The sequence below is a fragment of the Camelina sativa genome, chromosome 4, assembly GCF_030686135.1.
Source record: "Camelina sativa cultivar CO46 ecotype springtype chromosome 4, ASM3068613v1".
NCBI lineage: Eukaryota > Viridiplantae > Streptophyta > Magnoliopsida > Brassicales > Brassicaceae > Camelina > Camelina sativa.
Genome location: NC_141883.1, coordinates 5,144,384 through 5,165,832, shown reverse-complemented (window position 1 = coordinate 5,165,832; position 21,449 = coordinate 5,144,384). Strand labels below are relative to the sequence as shown.

The window sequence follows — 21,449 nt, the reverse complement described above, 5'->3', positions numbered from 1 at the left end:
GGAAAAAGGCCAATGATTGACTTTTTTTTTTTACTTTTTTTTAAAAACTCATGTAAGGTTTTTAAGTCTCTAAAATTAATTTATTAATTAAAAATACATATTATCCCGACAAAATTTACTAACTAATCGATAACCATATTGTCAGTCAATTTATATAATTAACAAGGTTCGTTTATGACTTATGACTTCAAAAACAACAAATTTATTTTCTTGCTATACTATATACTATAAAACAGCATCACGATTTCTTATTCAAGATGGTTAAAATTTTAACATAAATATAAATATAAGAGAAAATGATATGAATATATATATATATATATATATATATATATATATATATATACTAGGTATTAACTTGCAATATGTGCGGAATATATATATACAGATAAAATTAGAGTTATGTATAAATTTATTTTCTATGATCTAAATAAATAATCACACTAAATGTTGAGATAAATTTGTTTACATACTTAGATATATATATATATATATCTAAAATAATCATACATCATGATATCTCCGAATTTGTTGTCATTTTTATGTTTAATTATGAATATATATAAATATATATTTATTGGAAATTAAGTTTCTTTTAATGAGTTGGAGATAATTCAGGGGTAATATTCTGCTTTTTATAATCAATCATAATAACTATTGAAAGCTTGTTATTTAAATTAATATGGTAATAATACTAACAGAAAAATAACATTTTGTTTTTATATTATTATTATGTTGATAAGTTATATGTTCTTAATTTTTATAACTTTATATGTTTTTATAGCCTTTTTAAAATATTTTACTTAGATTGATTTTAAGAAATCAATATTAAAATCAATATAAATTTGACTTGTATATTTGTAAGCAAATTTTAGTGAAATTTTGGCTTTAAATAGTATATAATTATTTAATTATTTTTAATATGTGATATTTAAATTTGTATGAGAAATGATGACATATCTAATTATTATTGAGTTAATTGTTTTTTTATAAATATAATAGCATGTTAATGTAATTAATCATTCAAAAGCAATTATGTGTAAATACAAAATAACTATAAAAATGAGGGCAATAAATTTATTGGTGTCCTGAACTCTCTAACAACGACATATTAATATTTTCTTGAGAATGTTTCTCTATTAATATATAGGGAATATATATAGACTAGTAATAGTATTATTTGACTCAAGTTTTAATCAAAAAAAAAATACTGACACATAAGTATCATTAAATAATATGACCAAAACAAAACACATGTGGACGTAATTCAACCAAAATGTCACTATAATTTGATTAACACAGTGATATTTTTCCAACATGTTGCTATATTAGTTTTTTTTATTACTTGATTGCTATACAACTCTGATTTTTCTTAAAGCATCTTTTTGTCAAAACACATCAACTAGTCTTTTCTATATAATTCATGAATGATTAAACCCAAAGATCCTCACTCGTTGGTCTTTATATAGTCTTTGACCTCCTTTAATCTCTCCACATCTTTCTCTCTCTCTCTCTCAAGATGGTAAAAGACAAAAATCTCACGGAGACATTTCTCTCTACGGCGGATGAACGTCCTGCTGATCTTCCTTTCTCACCGGCCGACGATATATCTCCGATCACAACCGTTGGTGGATTCGTTAGGGAGTTTAACGTGGAGACCAAGAAGCTTTGGTACTTAGCCGGCCCTGCCATTTTCACGTCGATGAACCAATATTCTCTCGGCGCTGTAACTCAGGTTTTCGCCGGTCACATCAGCACCATCTCTCTTGCTGCCGTCTCCGTCGAAAACTCAGTCGTCGCCGGCTTCTCATTCGGGATCATGGTAAGTTACATTCTTAGCTCGTCGTTTAACATGTGTAGTTTGTATTTATTATTTCAAGATTGTTTTCCTTTTTTGTGGTGTGCATTTTCTAATTCAAGATTACGTTTTGTTTCACTCAATTTTAAAATACTTAAATATCCACAAGATCCAAGAATTGGGAGATATTCGTATTTTACATTTTTTATACGAAAAAAAATATTATCATTTAAATTTTGGTCTAGGATATAAAATACAAAGACAAATAAATCCGTGACTATTTGGTTTGTTGTCAAAGTATTTATTTATTAAAAAGACCATTTCTATTCAGTTAAAATATAGTTTAAAATCTTTTTTTATACTTTTATATTTATATTTTGAAAGAACTTTCCTCTGTTTTGTTCTGAATTGTAATGTGTGCGTGAAACACAACTAGCTTGGAATGGGAAGTGCGTTAGAAACGCTATGTGGACAAGCGTTTGGAGCGGGGAAATTTTCAATGCTTGGCGTTTACTTACAACGATCATGGGTGATCCTAAACGTGACCGCTCTTATCCTCACTCTCCTTTACATTTTCGCGGCCCCAATCCTCGCGTTCATCGGCCAAACGGCCGCGATCTCTAGCGCCGCCGGGATATTTTCCATCTACATGATCCCTCAAATCTTTGCTTACGCCGTTAACTTCCCAACCGCTAAGTTCTTACAGTCGCAAAGCAAGATCATGGTCATGGCCGCGATCTCGGCTGTTGCACTTGTTGTACACGTGCCCCTCACGTGGTTTGTCATTGAGAGGCTCCAGTGGGGTATGCCGGGTCTAGCCGTCGTGCTTAATCTCTCGTGGTGGTTAATTGTCACGGCTCAGCTCGTGTACATATTTAGTGGTACGTGTGGTGAGGCTTGGTCTGGTTTATCGTGGGAGGCTTTTCATCATCTATGGAGTTTCGTTAGATTGTCTTTGGCTTCTGCTGTTATGCTCTGGTGAGTCTACTATAACCAAACCCTACTTATGCTTTTTTTGTTTTTGTTTTGTTTTGTTATTGTTAGTAGTTTGATTGAATTTTTTACTTTACTTTGAAGTTTGGAGGTATGGTACTTTATGGCAATCATATTATTTGCTGGATATTTGAAGGATGCTGAAATCTCCGTAGCCGCCCTCTCCATCTGGTAAATTTATTTATGTTTTTTTTGGTATTTTTACAAGTACGTTTTTTTTATTTTTAAAAGTAATTTAAGGTTTATTAAGATGAAAAATTCTTCGGTTCACCCCAGGGTGAACCACTCTTATTCACCCCCTCTTAATTAACCAATCAAAATACAACAAATTGCTATGTCATATCATATTTATAAAATAAATCAAAATTAAAATAAAAAAACAAAACAAGTTAAGGAAACCAATTCTGTAGTTTTTTTATTAAGGAAATGATGTTGGTTTAGGTTTATAAAACAACGATTAGAGTTTAGATTTTACAATTAAATGAAATCATATGTCGGTTTTTTACAAAAAATGGTTAGGGTTTAGTTTTTACAATTAAACAAAATTATATGTCGTTTTGGGTTTACAAAAGAGTGGTTAGAGTTTAGGGTATACATTTTACAATTAAATGAAATTATATGTCGGTTTGGGTTTACAAAAAAGTGGTTAGAGTTTAGGATTTATATTTTACAATTAAACAAAATTATATGTCGGTTTGGGTTTACAAAAGAATGGTTAGGGTTTAGATTTTAAAATTAAGCAAAATTATATATCAGTTTGGGTTTACAAAAGAGTGGTTAGGGTTTAGATTTTAAAATTAAGCAAAATTATTTGTCGGTTTGAGTTTATAAAACAGTGGTTAGGGTTTAGATTTTACAATTAAAAAAAATTATATTTTAATTTGGCTTTATAAAGAAAGTGATTTGGGTTTAGATGTTAGAATTTAAAACTGTAATATACTGTTTAGAATTAATAATTTTAAAATTAATTGATATACAGAATTTGTTGTCTTAATCAATAATTGTTTCCTTAACTAAGAGGGGTTGAATAAGAAGGGTTAGACCCAAGAATTATCCTATTAAGATTCCTTGTCTGATTTGTTCAGTTTCTTTATTTTAAAAATGTTATCATCAAGAATCTCTAGGAATTAGCACTGTGATCCGTCGTGCGTAGTAGACTTAATCGTTATTCGTTGGTTGGTGGTCTTGGGCAGTGAAAACCCTAGCTAGCTACGTTAAATAATTTGCTGCGCATTAATATAGTATTATTCTTCTTCTTCTATTTTTTTTTAGTTTCTTTTTTTTTGTTCTGCAACATTTTGTTTTTAGTCATATAGTTGTATAAATACACCCAAAAAGAACAATATAAAGCTAAAATCGACTGTCAAATGTGTATATACTATGTTTTTGTTCAACATTATTTTTTCGTGGGAGTGTAGTAGTGTACATATTTGACCAGGTTCAATCAATATAAAAGTTATATATAATAAAATTAAAAGAATTATAGTAGTTGATAATTTTTCCTTAGTCTGACCCCACTATACTTTAATTCAACACATATACATATAGTAATTATTATTGCTGTCAAAAACAAATTATAGTACTAATTATTTATTGTTAAATCTTTATATTATGTAAGAAGACATAATTACTGTATTTTGGTCCACCACTATACGTCTAAACCTTTTTTTTTTTGGTAACGATATGAAAAATGAAGCATGAATATATTGGGATGGACGGCAATGATTGCTATTGGGATGAACACCGCCGTAAGGTAATTAACCACGTGCAAAAGTCGAACTCGTTTTGTCAAAACCTCTCACTTTGGTATATATACTAGATACTAAAACAATTAATCTCGAAATGGTGCAGTGTGAGAGTGTCTAATGAATTAGGAGCTAACCATCCAAGAACCGCGAAGTTCTCACTACTGGTAGCAGTGATAACATCGACGCTGATAGGATTCATTGTATCAATGGTTCTACTCATCTTTAGAGACCAATATCCATCTCTTTTTGTGAAAGACGAACAAGTCATCATTCTTGTTAAAGAACTCACGCCAATACTTGCACTCTCCATTGTCATCAACAACGTCCAGCCTGTCTTATCAGGTAATTTATTTAACTCATCAAATTAAAATCATATCTAGTTCAACTCGGGTTGAAACAATCTCGGTTTTCGTCTTAGATCGACCATAGGTTTCTTTTATATTGTTACCATTACGTTTAAAATTTGGTATGATTAACTCTCCTAATTCATAACTCTCCTTTCACGGAGTTTTACATAATTACATGGTATCAGAGCTAAGCTAATCTCAAAAAGCTTTCTTCGATCCTACTCCGCTCTCTTTCATATCTCCGTCGTTAGCTCCTCTGTTTTTTTTTTTCTCTTTTCTTCCGTTGTTTATTGAAACACTCGTGATTGGTGAAGATGACTGGCTCCTCTCTAACCGCCGTTACTCCCAACACCGATAAGCCCTTTGGAATCACACAGATTCGAGGCTACATCCCCATCCAGCTTGACATGAACAAGCTGAACTACGACGTCTGGCGCGAGCTGTTCGAGACCCACTGCAGCAGCTTTGGTGTTTTGGGACATCTCGATGGCTCTTCCGTGCCAACTGATGATGATGAAAAGCAGTGGAAAGAACGTGATGGGCTTGTAAAAATGTGGATCTATGGCACCGTGTCGGAACAACTCCTCGACACCATCCTCAAGGCCAAGTCCAAAGCGCGTGACATATGGCTCACGCTTGAAGAGTTATTTCGTGACAACAAGGAGGCACGGTCACTTCAGTATGACAATGAACTCCGTACTCTTGAGATCGGCGATATGAGTATCACCGACTACAGTCACAAATTGAAATCCCTATCTGATCTGCTGGCCAACCTTGACTCACCCGTCACCGATCCCGCGTTGGTGATGCATATGCTGAATGGCTTGTCCGAAAAGTTTGACAGCATCATCAATGTCATTCAACACCAGACTCCCTTTCCGTCATTCACCAAGGCCCGCTCAATGCTACTGATGGAAGAAAAGCGACTTGACAAGCAAGTTCGCCCTGCTCCACAACACACCACCAACACTTCCTCACCAACAGTCCTGTTCACCAACTCGGATCACCAACAACATTCCAACTCGCAAAACTATCACCATAACAACACCAACAACAACAACTCGGGACGCGGCTACAACACCAACAACCGGAAAAGAGGACGTGGTCGTGGTCGTAACAACTGGAACTCCAATCAGTTTGGTTATCCACCTACATGGGGGTACAACCTGCCTCCTTGGGCGTACCAACCACCATATGGCGGACAACCATCGTATGCACCTCCACCATTACACCATGCCTACTCCACACTGTATGCTGCACCGGGAGGATCTCCGGTTCACTACTCTCCTCCCCCTCGCTCACATAATGAAGCTCACTTCCTTCAACCAGCTTCCACGCCACAACTCACTGCTTTGCCACAGGCTTTTAGCACTATGACGTTGCAGGATCCAGCGGGTCAGTCATGAATTATGGACACCGGTGCTACTGATCATGTTGCCACAAAGCCAGGTATGCTACGTTCCCTTTTTAATAAAAGCATTGTACCTTCTCTTATTGTTGGAAATGGATCCTCTGCCCCTGTTACCCATACTGGTTCGACAACCCTATCATCCTCCTCTTGTCCCCTTCATTTGAACAATGTTCTCGTAAGCCCGTCCATAATCAAGAACCTTATCTCGGTTCGCCGTTTTGTTACTGACAACATGTGTTCTGTGGAATTTGATCCGTTTGGGTTTTATGTTAAGGATCTATGGACCCGGACCAAGCTCCTGCGCTGCAACAGTGATGGCCCGTTGTACACCATCACGCCACCAGTTTCACCTGCTTACGCCTTCTCCATTCAAGCGCCTACAGGGGACTTGTGGCATCGCCGTCTCGGCCACACGGGCATCTCCACTCTGCAATCTCTTGCTTCTTCGGGTTTTATTTATTTTTCAAAGACAGACCTGACAAATTTGTGTCATGCGTGTCAACTAGGAAAACACGTCTGTTTACCATTTTTTAATTCAAATTCGATTGTCTCCACCCCTTTTGAGTTGATTCATTCCGATTTGTGGAAATCCCCTGTTTCGAGTATTAGTGGTGTTAAATACTATCTTATTTTTCTTGATGATTTTAGTCATTATGTGTGGGTCTACCCTCTCAAACAAAAGAGTGATGCGTTCAGTCGGTTTCTTCATTTCTCGGCTATCGTCCGCACACAGTTTCACCACGGCATCTCCTTCTTGCAATGTGACAACAGTGGTGAGTTCAACAACCGCCACTTTCGTGACCATCTTGCTTCTACCGGTACTGGTTTCCGGTTCTCGTGTCCTCACACATCTCAACAGAATGGCAAGGCTGAATGGATGCTACGCACAATCAATAATCTCATTCGCAGCCTCCTTATTCATGCTCACATGCCACTCGGTTACTGGGTGGAAGCACTACACACCGCGACACACATCCTCAACCTATTACCATCCGCTGCCATCAATAATGAGGTCCCATTTACTCGCCTTTTCAATAAAACACCTCGCTACGACCACCTCCGTGTGTTCGGGTCTCTTTGCTACCCTAACCTTCTCGCCACCTCCGTCCACAAACTAGCTCCACGGTCTACTGCATGCGTCTTCCTCGGCTATCCCTCTGATCAACGCGGGTTTCGTTGCCTTGATATACACTCCAAGCGTATTATCCTATCCCGCCATGTGGTGTTTGGCGATAATGTTTTCCCGTTCGCTCACTCTCCGGCACCGCGACCACCAGAGGAAATCTTTGTCCCCATGACACCAATTCCTCGGCTTCCTCCACTTCCTCTCTCTCCGTCGTCTCCCTTGGTGGTCACTCCGCCCGTTGAACCACCTCCTGCTCCCGCTCCTTCTCATCCCATGCAGACACGCGACAAATCTGGCATTACAAAACCGGTTCATAGACTTTGTCTCCACACCTCTACCGTATCCCCTCTACCTTTGAATCATATACATGCGGCTCGGGATCCTAATTGGAATCCGGCAATGGGAGAGGAATATAGTACTCTTATTAAAATGGGGACGTGGTGCCTTGTGCCACGGCCCAAGAATACTAATATCATTCGCTCCATGTGGTTATACAAGCACAAGTTTGACTCAAATGGCAGATTGTCTCGCTACAAGGCTCGACTGGTTGCGAATGGCAACTCTCAACTCCCTGGCGTTGACTGTGATGAGACTTTTAGTCCGGTGGTCAAACCAGCAACAATCCGCGCTGTCTTACACGTGGCTACGGCGTATGATTGGCCGCTCCGTCAGCTTGATGTGAAGAATGCATTCCTCGTACGCTGTTCAGCAGGTGTGTCTTTTTATGCATGATCCACGTGAGGTTCACTTCAATGCCTTGAAGCGCATTCTTCGCTACGTCAAGGGCACCATTTCTCATGGTTTCCAGCTCTATCGGTCCTCTCCTACGGCTATGGTTGCTTATTCTGATGCAGATTGGGCGGGATGTCCTTCAACACGTCGTTCCACGTCCGAATATTGTGTGTTTATCGGTCCCAACCTCATCTCCTGGTCTGCGAAACGACAACACACTGTCTCCCAGTCCAGTGCTGAGGCTGAGTACAGAGGTGTCGGTAATGCCGTTGCCGAGCTTACGTGGCTACGTAATCTGTGTGGAAATGCGGGTTCCGATACCAAAGACTTCCCTTGTCTTTTGTGACAACGTCAGTGCCGTCTATCTTGCGACCAACCCGGTCCAGCATCAACGCACCAAACATGTCGAGATCGATATTCATTTTGTTCGAGAACGTGTTGCCCTTGGATACATTAAGGTCTTTCATGTTCCTTCTACCCTCCAGTACGCAGATATCTTCACCAAAGGCCTTCCTACTACGCTATTTCAAGAATTTTGTTCCAGCCTGAGCGTTCGGTCACCTCCGGCTCTGACTGTGGGGGTGTTAGAGAGAATATATACGTATCTTATATTTATGTATATCCTATGTAGATTTTACCATATCTCGTGTAAACATTATCTCTCTTTTCACGGAGTTTTACATAATTACAACTATAACTCGATTAAGACATTGGTTATTTGAGAAGCTTAAATAATGATTTTGATGGCATTATGGTAATATACTGAAATGTCAGGGGTGGCTGTGGGAGCTGGATGGCAAGCAGTGGTGGCGTACGTGAACATCGCCTGCTATTACTTGTTTGGAATCCCATTTGGTCTACTATTAGGATACACGTTTAAATTTGGTGTAACGGTAATGAAACTCAAATCTTCTATCATTATACAAATCCGTGAAAATATAAAAGAACCATAACTAACAGACCGTTAATGCTAAAATCTTTGATGTGTTAGGGAATTTGGTGCGGGATGTTGACGGGAACAGTGGTTCAGACAATAGTCTTAACATGGATGATCTGCAAAACGAATTGGGACACAGAGGTAAGTAAAAAAAAAAAGAAGAAGAATTTTAAATATCAATCGATGTATGCATGTCTAAACTCGAGCCTTCAAAGTTCTAATGCATGCAACCAATATATGTGTTGTATAATTATGTAGGCTTCAATGGCTGAGGATAGGATAAAAGAATGGGGAGGAGAAGCATCTGAAATAAAGCAACTCATAACCTAAAAAAAGAGATCAGAGGCCGGCCAAGTTATTCAAATCACATTTTAGTTTTAAAATCAAAGATCTTCACCCTTTGTATTTTGGTAACAGTAGGGTCCTGTATTTGTTTTAGCTATATTAACTCTTTGATAGAGAGATTAAGTCTAATAATAAGGCGCTAGCTAGATTATGTTTCATGAATTGAGAAAAGTACAACAATCATATCAGATTGAGACTTCCGATTTATTGAGCATGAATTAGGTTCATCTATATTTCCTACCTACACATTTAGGTATTATTTTTGTTATTAATGTTTTATGTGCCGACAAATACACGTTGGAAATTAATTCTCAGTAATTTACCTTTGAACAAACCAGTATGAGAGAATCTATTGATTATGTTGGTTTCATCAGTGACTATATTAAGACAAGGCTCATGTTCACCTTGGAGATTTGGTTCAAATTGCTTTGCATATAACTTATCCGCTCATTGGACTTATATATATAAGTCTGTCTACTAATTAATGTACAGTCCACACGTTCATACACTAAAGTTAAATCTAATAATTAGGACTTCTTAATTTATAAATGGAATTGTCCTTTGATAATTGTTTCTTCATATTTATCGTTGGTATTAATTTTAGACTTGCACCAATCAAGTGTCTGGCCAGGCCAGTGGCCACCAATGCCATTTACAATATTTATTGTTGGATTTAATTTTATACTCGTACCAACACCAGTGTTTCGTCTAGGACAATTTTTGGGTTAAACCTCTCTTATTCAACCCCTTAATTTTAAAGAAACAAATTTTAATTAAGAGCTGACAAAAAAAAATTAATTAAGAAAACAAATTATGTAGATCAATCAATTTTAAAATTTTTAGTTCTAATATTATATTACAGTTTTTAATTATGATATCTAAACCCTAACCATTTTTTGTAAACCCAAACCGACATATAATTTTGTTTAATTGTATATAAACCCTAACCACTTTTTTATAAACCTAAACCGACATATAATTTTGTTTAATTGTAAAATCTAAACCCTAATCATTCTTTTGTAAACCCAAACCGACATATAATTTCGTTTAATTGTAAAATCTAAACCCTAACCACTCTTTTGTAAATCCAAACCGATATATAATTGTGTTTAATTGTATAATCTAAATCCTAACCATTCTTTTATAAATCTAAACCGACATATAATTTTTAAAATTATAAATTTAAACTCTAATCCTCTTTTATAAACCCAAACCGTCATAATTTCCTTAATAAAAGATCTACATAATTTGTTTTCTTAAATTGTTTTGTATTTTTATTTTAGTTTTGATTTATGTTTTTAAATATAATATGACATGACATCTTGTTATATTCTGATTGGTTAACTAAGAGGTCAAGAATTTTTTGTCTCGACAATGCCATTTCCACATTTTTTAGCTTAGCTTAAGATTGTTTCCATCACTTTGCTTCCTCTTGTTATATTAACTAGGGATTATACCGAGCTACGCGCGGGTTTGTTTCATGTTTATTTGTATAAAAACTATAGAATTGGAATGTAGTTTTGTTTTTGTTTGTTGTTGATTGTTTTACATTTGAAGATTTGTTTCCATATATATTAGGGTTTATTATATGTAAATGTAATTGGTTTTTTTTTCTGAGCTTGGCCGGCCAGTGTTTTTTTTGCATAGCTAGTTATACTTTTTAATTGTATTTTTTTGTTGTTTTTATATTTTGTGGTTAGTTAATGTATATATATATATATATATATATATATATATATATATATATATATATTTAAAAAAATTGATTTGTTTAAAATTTATATAATGCGTTTGATTACATTTTGTTTGTAAATTTTGTTTCAAGGAATGCCCTTTTGGTTTTGTATTTTTTTTTTTTGGATGATTTTTTTTTATATTTTAGTTTGTTAATATTTTTTTTTTCTATTGTATGGATTATTGTAATTAAAGGTTGCCTTGTTTTGGAAGGTGTAATAGTTGTATAAATGAATGCATCCATGTTTTTTTTTAGCTGCTTAAAAGTCACAGAGGTTTGTCTTCTCTTTCGAGATGATGATGATGACTGTGAAACTCCAAGCTACGCCCGAAAAGACATTTGACAATTAAGCTAGAGATGTAGCGCGGTGTGATTTTTATTAGAAAACTACATATTTTTTTGTTAGTTTTTTCATACACCTATATTTTGCAGCCATAACATTCTGGTAAAACTCAAAACTTAGATGTAGTTGTAAATAATGAAACCAGCTCAATTATCAAAAGAGTCATTATGTGTTTAGTACAGTAAAATCTCTATATAAATTAATAATATTGGAACTATGATATTTTACAATTTTTTAGTGATACTAATTTATCTATAAATTAATATTTATTTTATACTCTAAATTAATATTTATTAACTTATAGAGATATTTTTTAATTGTTTAAATCCTTAAACAAAATATGAATTGAGATAATTTAACAAATCAAATTTTTACTACAAATTCAAGATCCTTAAGAGATCTGAATTACAAAGCTTTTTATATTTAGTTTCATAGAGTATTGTGAAGCCGTATATTATTTGCTGGTATTTGTGAAGAAGATTTTATGAGCTTTTATTGTAGTTCTATCTGTATTAACATTTTTACAGCAGCTTTGTCAAAGTAGTATTGAAGTTTGAAGGTATTTACAACCAATGCCATTATCATTAAAATATTTTTTTTTAAATAAAAGATAAAATCGAAATATGCAAAATAAGGTATGTGAATTAAATATCATCCTATCAATCAAGTAAAATGTTCCTAAATTATCTCCATCTCTGAACCTAATTTTCTGCAAAACTAAACAAAATTTTTGTCATTCCAATATAAGGAAATCTTTATTCGCTCCAATCAATCATATTCAATTACTTCAAATTTTTTAGTTTTATCTAAAATTTTAATATTATTATCTATATAGCTAATTAATTTTTATAAAAGGTTTAAAATAAATTAATTTAATAAATTTTAATAAATTTAAATTATTATGGGACGGGTTATGATTGATATTATTATAAAATTTAAAATGTCAATAATCCATGGCTACGACAATCAGTTTTATATACTAAAAAGTAATAAATGTCTATAGATATAATTTATATAGAAAATATAGGCTTGCATGTTGTGTACCGTTAAAAGATGGTCCTCACAATTAAGTCTATCGGGATTACGGATTTTAGGAAGGTACGTCTGCGGTGGGTGGATTGTCCCAAAAACTACAAATATATGATTAAAATAAATATATTATGTATAAGTAATATTTTTACATAGTTATAATTACGTGAAATATGTGATAATGTGAGAAACTTTAATTTATACCAATTAAGATATTTAAAAAATATTAATATTATAAGTTATTTTAAAATTTATTTTTTTCTTTACAACTAAATTTTTAAAGAATAATTAATATAAAATTTAGGTCTTAGCGGGTTGACCCGCTGCGATCCAAGAAAAAAGAAATGTGAACCAACCTGTTTGACACCTCTATATATATGATTATTATAAACAAACAGGTACAACTTAATAATATAAAAGGATATTAATACTATAAATTAATTTATAACAAAAATAAATTATACTGCAGATTAAATCATATAATTAACAATCAAAATACAACTATGCAATCTTAAACATCAAATAAAACGTATAAAATTAATTAACAATTACAACTTGAAATTTATTGATTTTAGTAAAAGAAATAATGCTGCGGTGTACCGCGGGTTAAAATCTAGTATGTTGAGAATTACATGATTTACTCGTGTCCGTAGATGTTGTAGATTGTTTAGTTATGGTGTAACATGAATGCGTGTGTATATTTCAATCTAAATCAATTTTTGTGAACACTTTAACACATGTAAACTTTGTTTCTCTTCAACTTGATTGTTTTCCTTCCTCTGGTTAATTGGGATCCTTTTGTCTTTCATTTAAATTTGGCTCTTTTCCTAAGATCCTTAAACAAATCAATCAACTGATTTTGATCGAATTAATCAATCAATTTTTACAGTATTAAAGTTCCAAAAGTGGAAACCAATTATAAGAACTACACCAGATAATGAACCAACCTCTAAAACAACCACTTTAAACGCGTTATAAGGGTATGATTAGGTAATTATGTGTTAGGTAAAAGTATTTTAATCTATAAATTCTGTCAACCCCATATATGTAGGTTGGATCCCCCATATATGCAACGATTAAGAGCAATTGTAATATAGGAGGAGTCTATGACCAACGTTAGATAGTTTGAAAATCTAAGTATGTCGGGTGAATTGCTTTTTCACAGCTTTCATCTGCTTCAGTCTGAAACACACATATAATTAAACAGCCTGCAGAAACAGAATGTCCCAAATTTAACTAACTCATCTAACGAAATTAAGAATCAAGAGAGAAAATGTTTTATTACCTATATGGTGGAGCCATCTAAGAGGATGAATCCACAACTGATTAAGAAACCAGATTGATTTAATGCAAATCCCTTGTAAGATGATAAGTTTTTCTACCTGATAAAAAGAGAGATCACTTGAATGAAGAAATGTAAACAGAAAAAAGAATCAGATTTAATTTTGTAGTACTTAAACTATACGTAATGTTGAATATTATTGATAATCATTTGAATAATTATACTATCTTTGACAGATAGAACGATTGCCAAACAATATAGATGAGACTGAGGATGGTCAAAACTGCAAGCCACACCCCAAGAGCCAATACACATACTCATCGAACCCCGATTGAGAAAATAACCTAACAACAATTGAATTGAATAAAATGTAAAAGTTGATGAAGAAAACAAACCACCGGTAATTTAATGAGCAGGGATTTTGATATCAATGACATTCTATCCGACATTGATTTTGCGAGATCTTTTCCCAAAAATTTCATTCAGTCTCACGTCCTCCACCACCAATCTATAGTAATCTTCTCACGCAATCTGCCACCAACTTGACTTGCAACATTCTTGCTGTATTAGTGTATTGTCGCTGTTTAATTCAAAGAATAAGAGGAGATAGTTGAACCGTAAATAGCTAATGGTAATGAAACAGTTGAGATGGAAGTGGATCAGTTTATGAATATATGTATGTAGGAGTAAGATTGCATTAAATTTTTAATTAAATTTATACAATGAATCAAGTATTTTGCTAAAGAGAAGACGAAGAGATTGAATACATAAAACACGCAACTTTTTAAAAAAAGAAGTTTTAGAGAACACTACGTGGCAATCTAAGAAAGAAGAATTTTAGGCTTAGGTAGACATTCTCAGAAAGCTCAAATTGTCCCTTTTATTAGTAGTAATTACATGTTGTGACTTGTGGTCTTTCAAGAGGAAAAGGTTTTGAACTTTTTGAGGTGCTCATCCACCAGGACCACCACACTCGAACAAGACAGTTTCCCAATTTTGGTAGTTGAGATTTACCTGTTATGACTATGTTCAACGAGATGTTAAAACAACCAATTTAGGTAGTAAGAAGATGAATGTAACTATGAAGAGATATAACACATACAAATCAAGTATACAACGTTATATATATTTCCGTCAAATACTTTATATACAATGAAATACGATTTCGTCTGCTTACAAATTTATACATGAAATCAAAATATAATATCAAGACATGTTGAAGAAACATTACCAAACAATAACTGAAAGAGAGATGAAAAACGTTTCTTCATGTCTTCTACTTATCTTTGTAAGATGAGTGCTGCTCCAACCAAACCGAACCACAGTGTCAAAGCAAGCCAAAAGACTCGATTCTTCTCCATGCCAACCACCTGTCGCCAAACCAAGAGCTTCCCTAGAAAGTCGTCTTGACTCGAGTTGAGCTGATTCGTAGTCGATTCATTCATTCGCCGCTCCTTATCCCTGTCTTTGTCAGTCCATGTCACTGCATAGCTGTACACACAACACAATGACCATTTCAAGTGATGTCAATACATTCATCATCCATGAGAAGTCAATTCCTTTTACCTGTCATAACTTGAACCAATCATGGGAATAGTAACCATTTCCTCCTGAGATATCTTAAGCTTAGGAGCTTGCAAGATATACCGAAGCTCAGAAGCTTGACGACGGATACCAGGACTCGGGTGTTTCTTCTCTAATTGCTGATAAAGATCAATGCAATCAGCGTGGCGATTATTAGCCTCATATGCCATAGCTAACCAAATTTGAATCTGGCCAAATCAATCAATCCCCCCCAACCAGAGAACATTAGCAATCACACCAAATTCCAAAAAACCAAAAGACAACAAGTACCTAAAACTGGTGTTGTTTTCAACCAACCTCACCACCAAAGAGTGTTGGCCTTGGGATAATCGTAAGAGCTCCTTCAAGAAACTCGATTGCTCGTCCATACATGCCTTTACCATAAGCCTTTTGACCCAATTCAAACATCAATTCCGCAGTTTTTCTCCTCTCTGCTTGCTCCTGTGCTACCTGCTCTCACCAATCTCTTCCATAAGCACATCAACTCTTTAACATTTCACCAGCAACTTAGCCAATTCGAAGTTGAATCCTCACATCAGTAACACTAAGATAAGCTACACTAATCTAAGAGTGTTGCTAAGGCCAAAAACTACACATTCCAAGAGGATATGAGCTAATACGAATGTGAAATGTTCAAAGTATTGTCTCAGTTCAATCGAAACAAAACGAACCTTCTCGAGCTCTCGTTTAACTCTCATCCTCTTCTTCTCCTCTGAATCGTCTCCTTCTTCATCAATCTTATACTGTAACTCCTCTGCTTTCCTCTCAAGCTCCTTCATATCCTGATACTCCTTTACTCTACTCTTCATCTCCTTCTCCTTATCGTTAGCTTTCTCCTCGTCATTCTCCTTGCCGTCACCACCACCACCGTCCTCGTCGTTAGATCCCGCGTCGTCGAAATCGACGGCGTTAGCCCTGGAGTTCGCCTTGCCGCGAGTCAAAAACCGGCGATTCCTAGCTTCTCCGTCAGATTCGAGAGGCTTATTGGAAGATCGAGCCGCCGCGTAGTGAGAAACGTGATTGTACGAATGATCTCTCTTTTGTAGATTCAGAACGACGTCAACCACCGTTAAACGAATTCTCCGATCAGTTACCACCGTACGGTGAGAGTTAACGTCAAGTAACAACGCCACGTTTCCGATAACCGCCGCCATAAGAGCCACCACAATCGAGGGAAGAAGTAGGAACCAGAGAAGCAAAGAGATTAGCTTAGAAGATGAGAGAGAGATATTTCTAATTGTTGAGTTGACTAAAATACCCTCAGTTCTCTGGATTAAGATCGCTGACACTGACGATGCGTGTTAGGGTAATTTCGTCATTCATGAAGCAAATCATGTCGAGCTTTCTTCGAGGACGCGTGTACGAAAAGCAAAAGATGCGCGCGTCTCACGTTTACTAAACGGAATCAATGGCGTCGTTTAAATAATCATGACGTTTTTATTATTAGGAACCAAACACCAAGACGTTTTCAAAGGAAACAAACGTCACCCACTCTGATTCGAGTTGTTTACTCAGACGACGAGACCAAAACTGAACAACAGAACAAGAAAGCTTTGAGATTTGAATGATAATACATCATTGTAACTTCACCGATGGGTGAAAAAGTTCAGTTTTTTTTTTTTGAATCGAAAGATCATAACTTTAGGGTTTATCAAATCCGAATCATTCAAGCCAACATAGAAGAAGATCAATTTCATGTTCTTCGTATCACAAAACCAAAAAAAAAAAAAAACTGATAAAATCAGAAACTCACAACACGAAAGCTAAGATCTTGGTGAAGATCCAAGTGTAGATGACGGCGAGTGTAGCACCAACGGGAATAGTAACTAGCCACGAAGCAACGATCTCTCTCACAGTCTCAGCTCTCACACTATTAAGCCCTCTAGCGAATCCAACACCCATCACAGCTCCAACAAGCGTATGTGTCGCCGATATCGGAAGCCCTAACTTTGAAGCAAACAAAACCACCGACGCGGCGGCGAACTCCGCCGCGAATCCTCTTGTCGGTGTAAGCTCAGTGATCTTCTTACCTATCGTTGCAATCACTCTGTATCCCCACATTGTGAGACCAGCAACGATTCCGAATCCTCCCCAAGCAAGAACATCCATAGGGATCACGATCTCGGCTCCTCCTGCAGCTGCTCCGTTCTGAAGGATGCTTAACGCGGCGGCTAATGGTCCGATTGCGTTGGATACGTCGTTGCCTCCGTGAGCGAATGACATGAAGCAAGCGGAGAGGACTTGCATATAGCCAAAGATTCCGTAGACTATCTCCAACTGTGTACCTGTTGGTCCTGCGATATCGGAGAGGAATCCGATGGCTTTGGGCTGGTTTGGGGATGTTTCCGGTGATTTGGTTTTAGCTAGGAGGTGACCGAGCTGTTTCCTGATGATTCTGTCAAAGACTACGGCTCCTGCTACTCCACAAGCTAAGGCTTGTGATAATGCTATTGGAAAAATCTTACTTAGAGGCAATGCCACAGAGGAGATACTAGCCACACCTACGAATACAGCGACAGGAGCAGCTGCAGCAGCTGCTTGTCCTGGGTTTGGTGCACTGTAAACAAACTACACAGAACAAAAGAAGCTTGAGTATGATGACTTCAGTGATTTATCAGAAGTTGAAAGTTAGTTTCTTGGTTTGTTTTACTTACTCTCCTGATGCATTTGTAGACAAGGAAGGAGACAAGAGCTCCTAATAGAGGAGAGATAACCCAAGATGAAGCCACTTTAGCTAGAGAACTCCAGAAAACAGCACCAGCTCCTCCATAGACAAGGCCAAACCCAACCATTGATCCGACAATACAGTGAGTTGTCGACACTGGCCATCCATAGTAAGAAGCCACCTGTTAAATTCACAATTACACAATCGTTTTCTCAATTAGGTTCTGTACTTGTATCATTTGATAATGCCATCCTAAAAAGGTTCTAACTTTACTAAATCATGTCTTGAAGCTAGTGAGGAAGAAGCAAAAGATAAGTTGGAACCTGTAACCAAGTTCCAGCAGCAGCCAATGAAGAGAGAAGACCAGCAAAGAGCAACATATCTTTGCCTTGGAATACATTAGCCATGATGATCCCTTTCTGCATCGTGCTCGTCACGTGAGTTCCCATCAAAAGGGCACCTGAGAATTCAAGAACTGCAGCCGTCATCACAGCTTGTCGGATTGTCAGGGCTCCGGATCCAACAGAAGTTCCCATAGCATTGGCGACATCATTAGCTCCGATGTTCCAGGCCATGTAGAAACCAAAGAGCAGTGTTGCGTAAGAGAGTAGCTTGGTCTTGAGAGCCAGTCCTTGTCCCAGGGACTTCATGAAGAGTGGAAGGCAGAGAGCAGAGAAGGCAATGACTATGGAGATTGCCCTAGCTGTGGTAGACGAAATGTGAAAGGCTTGAGCCATTCCAGAGAAGTCTCCAGTTGCTTCTGCATTACCTTTCCCATCGGATCCGCTTGAATCGGTAGAAGATTCGTGAGAATTCTGTATTGGTTGATCAGCATGGTGTTGTTCGTCTCCCTCAGAATCTGCATAAGAAGAGAAACTAGCTAAAGGACAGACGAGTTTCAGAGGCAGGGAAGTGTGTTTCTGAGGAGAAAGGAATCGGGAAGTGTTCTTCTTGAATAAAGGATATTCCTTGGGAGAGAAACAACCGCGAGCTGATCTGGGTGTGCAGAGATGAGGAGAAGTCTTAAGTAGCAGCGAGTTGTTTCTAACGGAAGAGAAACGATAAGGAAGAGTCATGACTGAAAAGGAGAAGAGGGTATAGATTGTTTGAGAATCAGGAGAAGAAAATGAGATGAAGGTAAAGAGATGAGAATCTACATAAATGGGATATGGGCCATGGATGATGAGAATGAAGATGGTGATGATGATGAAAATGGATTTGCATAATGGGATTTTGATTTCAGGAGAGACGAGAAAGGGTAAGTGTTGGTGGCACCGGGGAATGTGAGGTGGAGGTGAGAGGATTGTGTTTGGATGCTTCTTGCCTAAAGAGTGAGACTTTTGAACTTGTGTGGTTCTTGTGGAATGTTGAGTAATAGAGAGAGAGAGCGAGGCTGTCTGGTTGGGCCTCACAAATGCCCACTTGTAAAAGACGAGAGAAGAAAAGATTTGGGAATTTTGTTCTTTGGATGTGTAGTCAAAGAATAGAATTAGATGCAATTCTTAAGATCTTTTTCTATCTTTGTTGGGAATTAGATTTTAAAAATAAGCTTGCTTGACACAAATGGTTTTAATTTTAAGTCTTATATAACATTGTTTGTATATTTAAATGATTTATAATATGAGTGAAATTTGTCAAAATCATTTTTATAATGAAACAAAGAGAGTATGATTTAATGATATTATAGATTTGTTTTTATAATACTGAACATTAGGGTTGGGCATAGGACAGGTACCCTTGAATTTTTTCATACCCTTTACCTGACCTGACTCTAACGGGTAATAGAAAAAAATTACTCGTACTCGACCCTTAAATAACAGGTACCCGGAAAAACGGGTATCCGGTAAAAAATAGTTGACCCTTTAAATACCCGACCCTTTACTTTTACCCGGAAAAATAAATATCCGATAAAATAATTGTCAATAATCACAATAATAATTTCATGTTCCAAAATCCGAAAAAGGAAAAATTCATAAATGTATGCAACATATAGGTCCAAAAATTAGAAAACTACAAACTTTAAAAATAAAAATAAAATATTAATTCAATTGGGCGTCATATATATCATTTCAGTTGGACTAAGTTGAGCTTAAGTTTTAACTTTAACTCTATAATATATTTATAAGTTAATAATAAATAAGAATAATACAAAATATTAAAGGGTATTTACGGGTCGGGTAACAAAACGGGTAAAAGGACGAGTAACGGGAAGGGTATTGAAAACTAAACTAATACTCTATACTCGTCCCTTACTCACGGGTAATATAATTATAATTCCCTTTATTCGATCCTAAAGCTGTGGGTACCCTTTTTTCGGAACGGTTACGAGCAGCGTAATGGATCGGATACGGGTAACGAGTATTAGTGCCCAGGCCTACTGAACATATCTCTTATTATTAAGTATTTCAATCTCTAATTTTTCTAGAACTAGACTGCTCTTCATATGTCATTTAAGACTGGACGGAGCCCAAGATCAAAACTTTTTTTTGGAAAGCTTTAAGTGGAGCCCTTCCAGTTGTCGAGAGACTTATTACAAGAGGAATGCGAGTGGACAGAAGATGTCAGTTCTGTGGTTTTGAAGGAGAAGATATCAACCACGTTCTCTTCACTTGTGTCATTGCGAGACAGGTCTGGGCTCTTTCCCTATTCCCCCATCCGGAGAATGGTTTCAATCAACACTCAGTTTATGTAAATATCCAGTTTGTGTTGACCATGGGAGAGAGTCCTAGTTTCGATTTGGAACTAAGAAAACCTTATCCTTGGATTCTTTGGTCCCTCTGGAAAAATAGAAACAAATTCTCCATAGAAGGTCGACAATTTGAGGTCTTGGAAACTTTGAAAAAGATTAAGGATAATGTCCTCGATTGGTTCCTAGTTCAACAGGTAGCTAATGAAACGCAAAACTGTAGCTCTGATCAAAACAGAGCAGAAAGAAAGCGATGGATATCCCCTCCCTCTTCCTGGGACAAATGCAACATAGGGGTATCCTGGGACAAGAAGAAAAGCGTGGTTGGAGGATCATGGGTCATTAGAGATGCGTCAGGATCAGTCAAGCTGCATAGCCGGAGGGCTTTTGTTAATATCAACTCTTGGTCGGAAGCTTATATGGTCTGTTTTATGTGGGCAGCTTTATATGGTCTGTTTTATGTGGGCAGCTGAAAGCATGTTTAGCCATAGGTACAATCAGATCTTTTTTGCTTTAGAGAATCGATACTGGTCAAAGCTATTAACATACCAAAAGCATAGCCGTCCTATAGGTTCCAAGTTTCAGAAATGAAGAAAGCCCTATCCCCTTTTTTGTTTCGGAAGGTGGTTTCGGAATCAAGAGCAACTAACAGAGGGTCTTATCTCATTGCCCAAAGTGTCACCAAATC

General features: G+C 36.3%; 4 protein-coding genes across 6 annotated transcripts; 2 read left to right on the top strand and 2 right to left on the bottom strand.

Moving 5' to 3' along the window:
* The first annotated feature begins 1,319 nt into the window (after positions 1-1,319).
* LOC104779870 (protein DETOXIFICATION 29) lies at positions 1,320-9,599 on the top strand. 2 transcript variants are annotated; one of them, XM_010504288.3, is made up of 8 exons: positions 1,320-1,822; positions 2,235-2,776; positions 2,876-2,962; positions 4,488-4,544; positions 4,643-4,881; positions 8,930-9,048; positions 9,147-9,233; positions 9,351-9,599. In XM_010504288.3, the coding sequence occupies exons 1-8, from the start codon at positions 1,520-1,522 to the stop codon at positions 9,420-9,422; spliced, it is 1,506 nt and encodes a 501-aa protein (XP_010502590.2). In that variant the 5' UTR covers positions 1,320-1,519; the 3' UTR covers positions 9,423-9,599. The 2 variants fall into 2 exon arrangements, with proteins under 2 accessions (XP_010502590.2, XP_087366038.1); XM_087509912.1 differs by lacking the exons at positions 8,930-9,048; positions 9,147-9,233; positions 9,351-9,599 and adding an exon at positions 5,201-6,934.
* A 5,337-nt stretch (positions 9,600-14,936) lies between these two features.
* Positions 14,937-16,940, bottom strand: LOC104779869 (uncharacterized). Its single transcript, XM_010504287.3, has 5 exons — positions 16,903-16,940; positions 16,082-16,805; positions 15,708-15,860; positions 15,393-15,598; positions 14,937-15,317 (listed from the first exon to the last, which is right to left on the bottom strand). The coding sequence occupies exons 2-5, from the start codon at positions 16,562-16,564 to the stop codon at positions 15,107-15,109; spliced, it is 1,053 nt and encodes a 350-aa protein (XP_010502589.1). The 5' UTR covers positions 16,565-16,805; positions 16,903-16,940; the 3' UTR covers positions 14,937-15,106.
* On the bottom strand, positions 16,139-19,685 carry LOC104779868 (inorganic phosphate transporter 2-1, chloroplastic). 2 transcript variants are annotated; one of them, XM_010504285.3, is made up of 4 exons: positions 19,233-19,415; positions 18,399-19,153; positions 18,065-18,256; positions 16,876-17,978 (listed from the first exon to the last, which is right to left on the bottom strand). In XM_010504285.3, exons 1-4 carry the CDS (start codon positions 19,297-19,299, stop codon positions 17,160-17,162), a joined length of 1,833 nt encoding a protein of 610 aa, XP_010502587.1. In that variant the 5' UTR covers positions 19,300-19,415; the 3' UTR covers positions 16,876-17,159. The 2 variants fall into 2 exon arrangements, with proteins under 2 accessions (XP_010502586.1, XP_010502587.1); XM_010504284.3 differs by having other exon boundaries at positions 16,139-17,978; positions 18,399-19,685.
* A 931-nt stretch (positions 19,686-20,616) lies between these two features.
* Positions 20,617-21,234, top strand: LOC147945419 (uncharacterized). Its single transcript, XM_087509245.1, has one exon. The coding sequence runs from the start codon at positions 20,617-20,619 to the stop codon at positions 21,232-21,234; it is 618 nt and encodes a 205-aa protein (XP_087365371.1).
* The last annotated feature ends 215 nt before the right edge of the window (positions 21,235-21,449 follow it).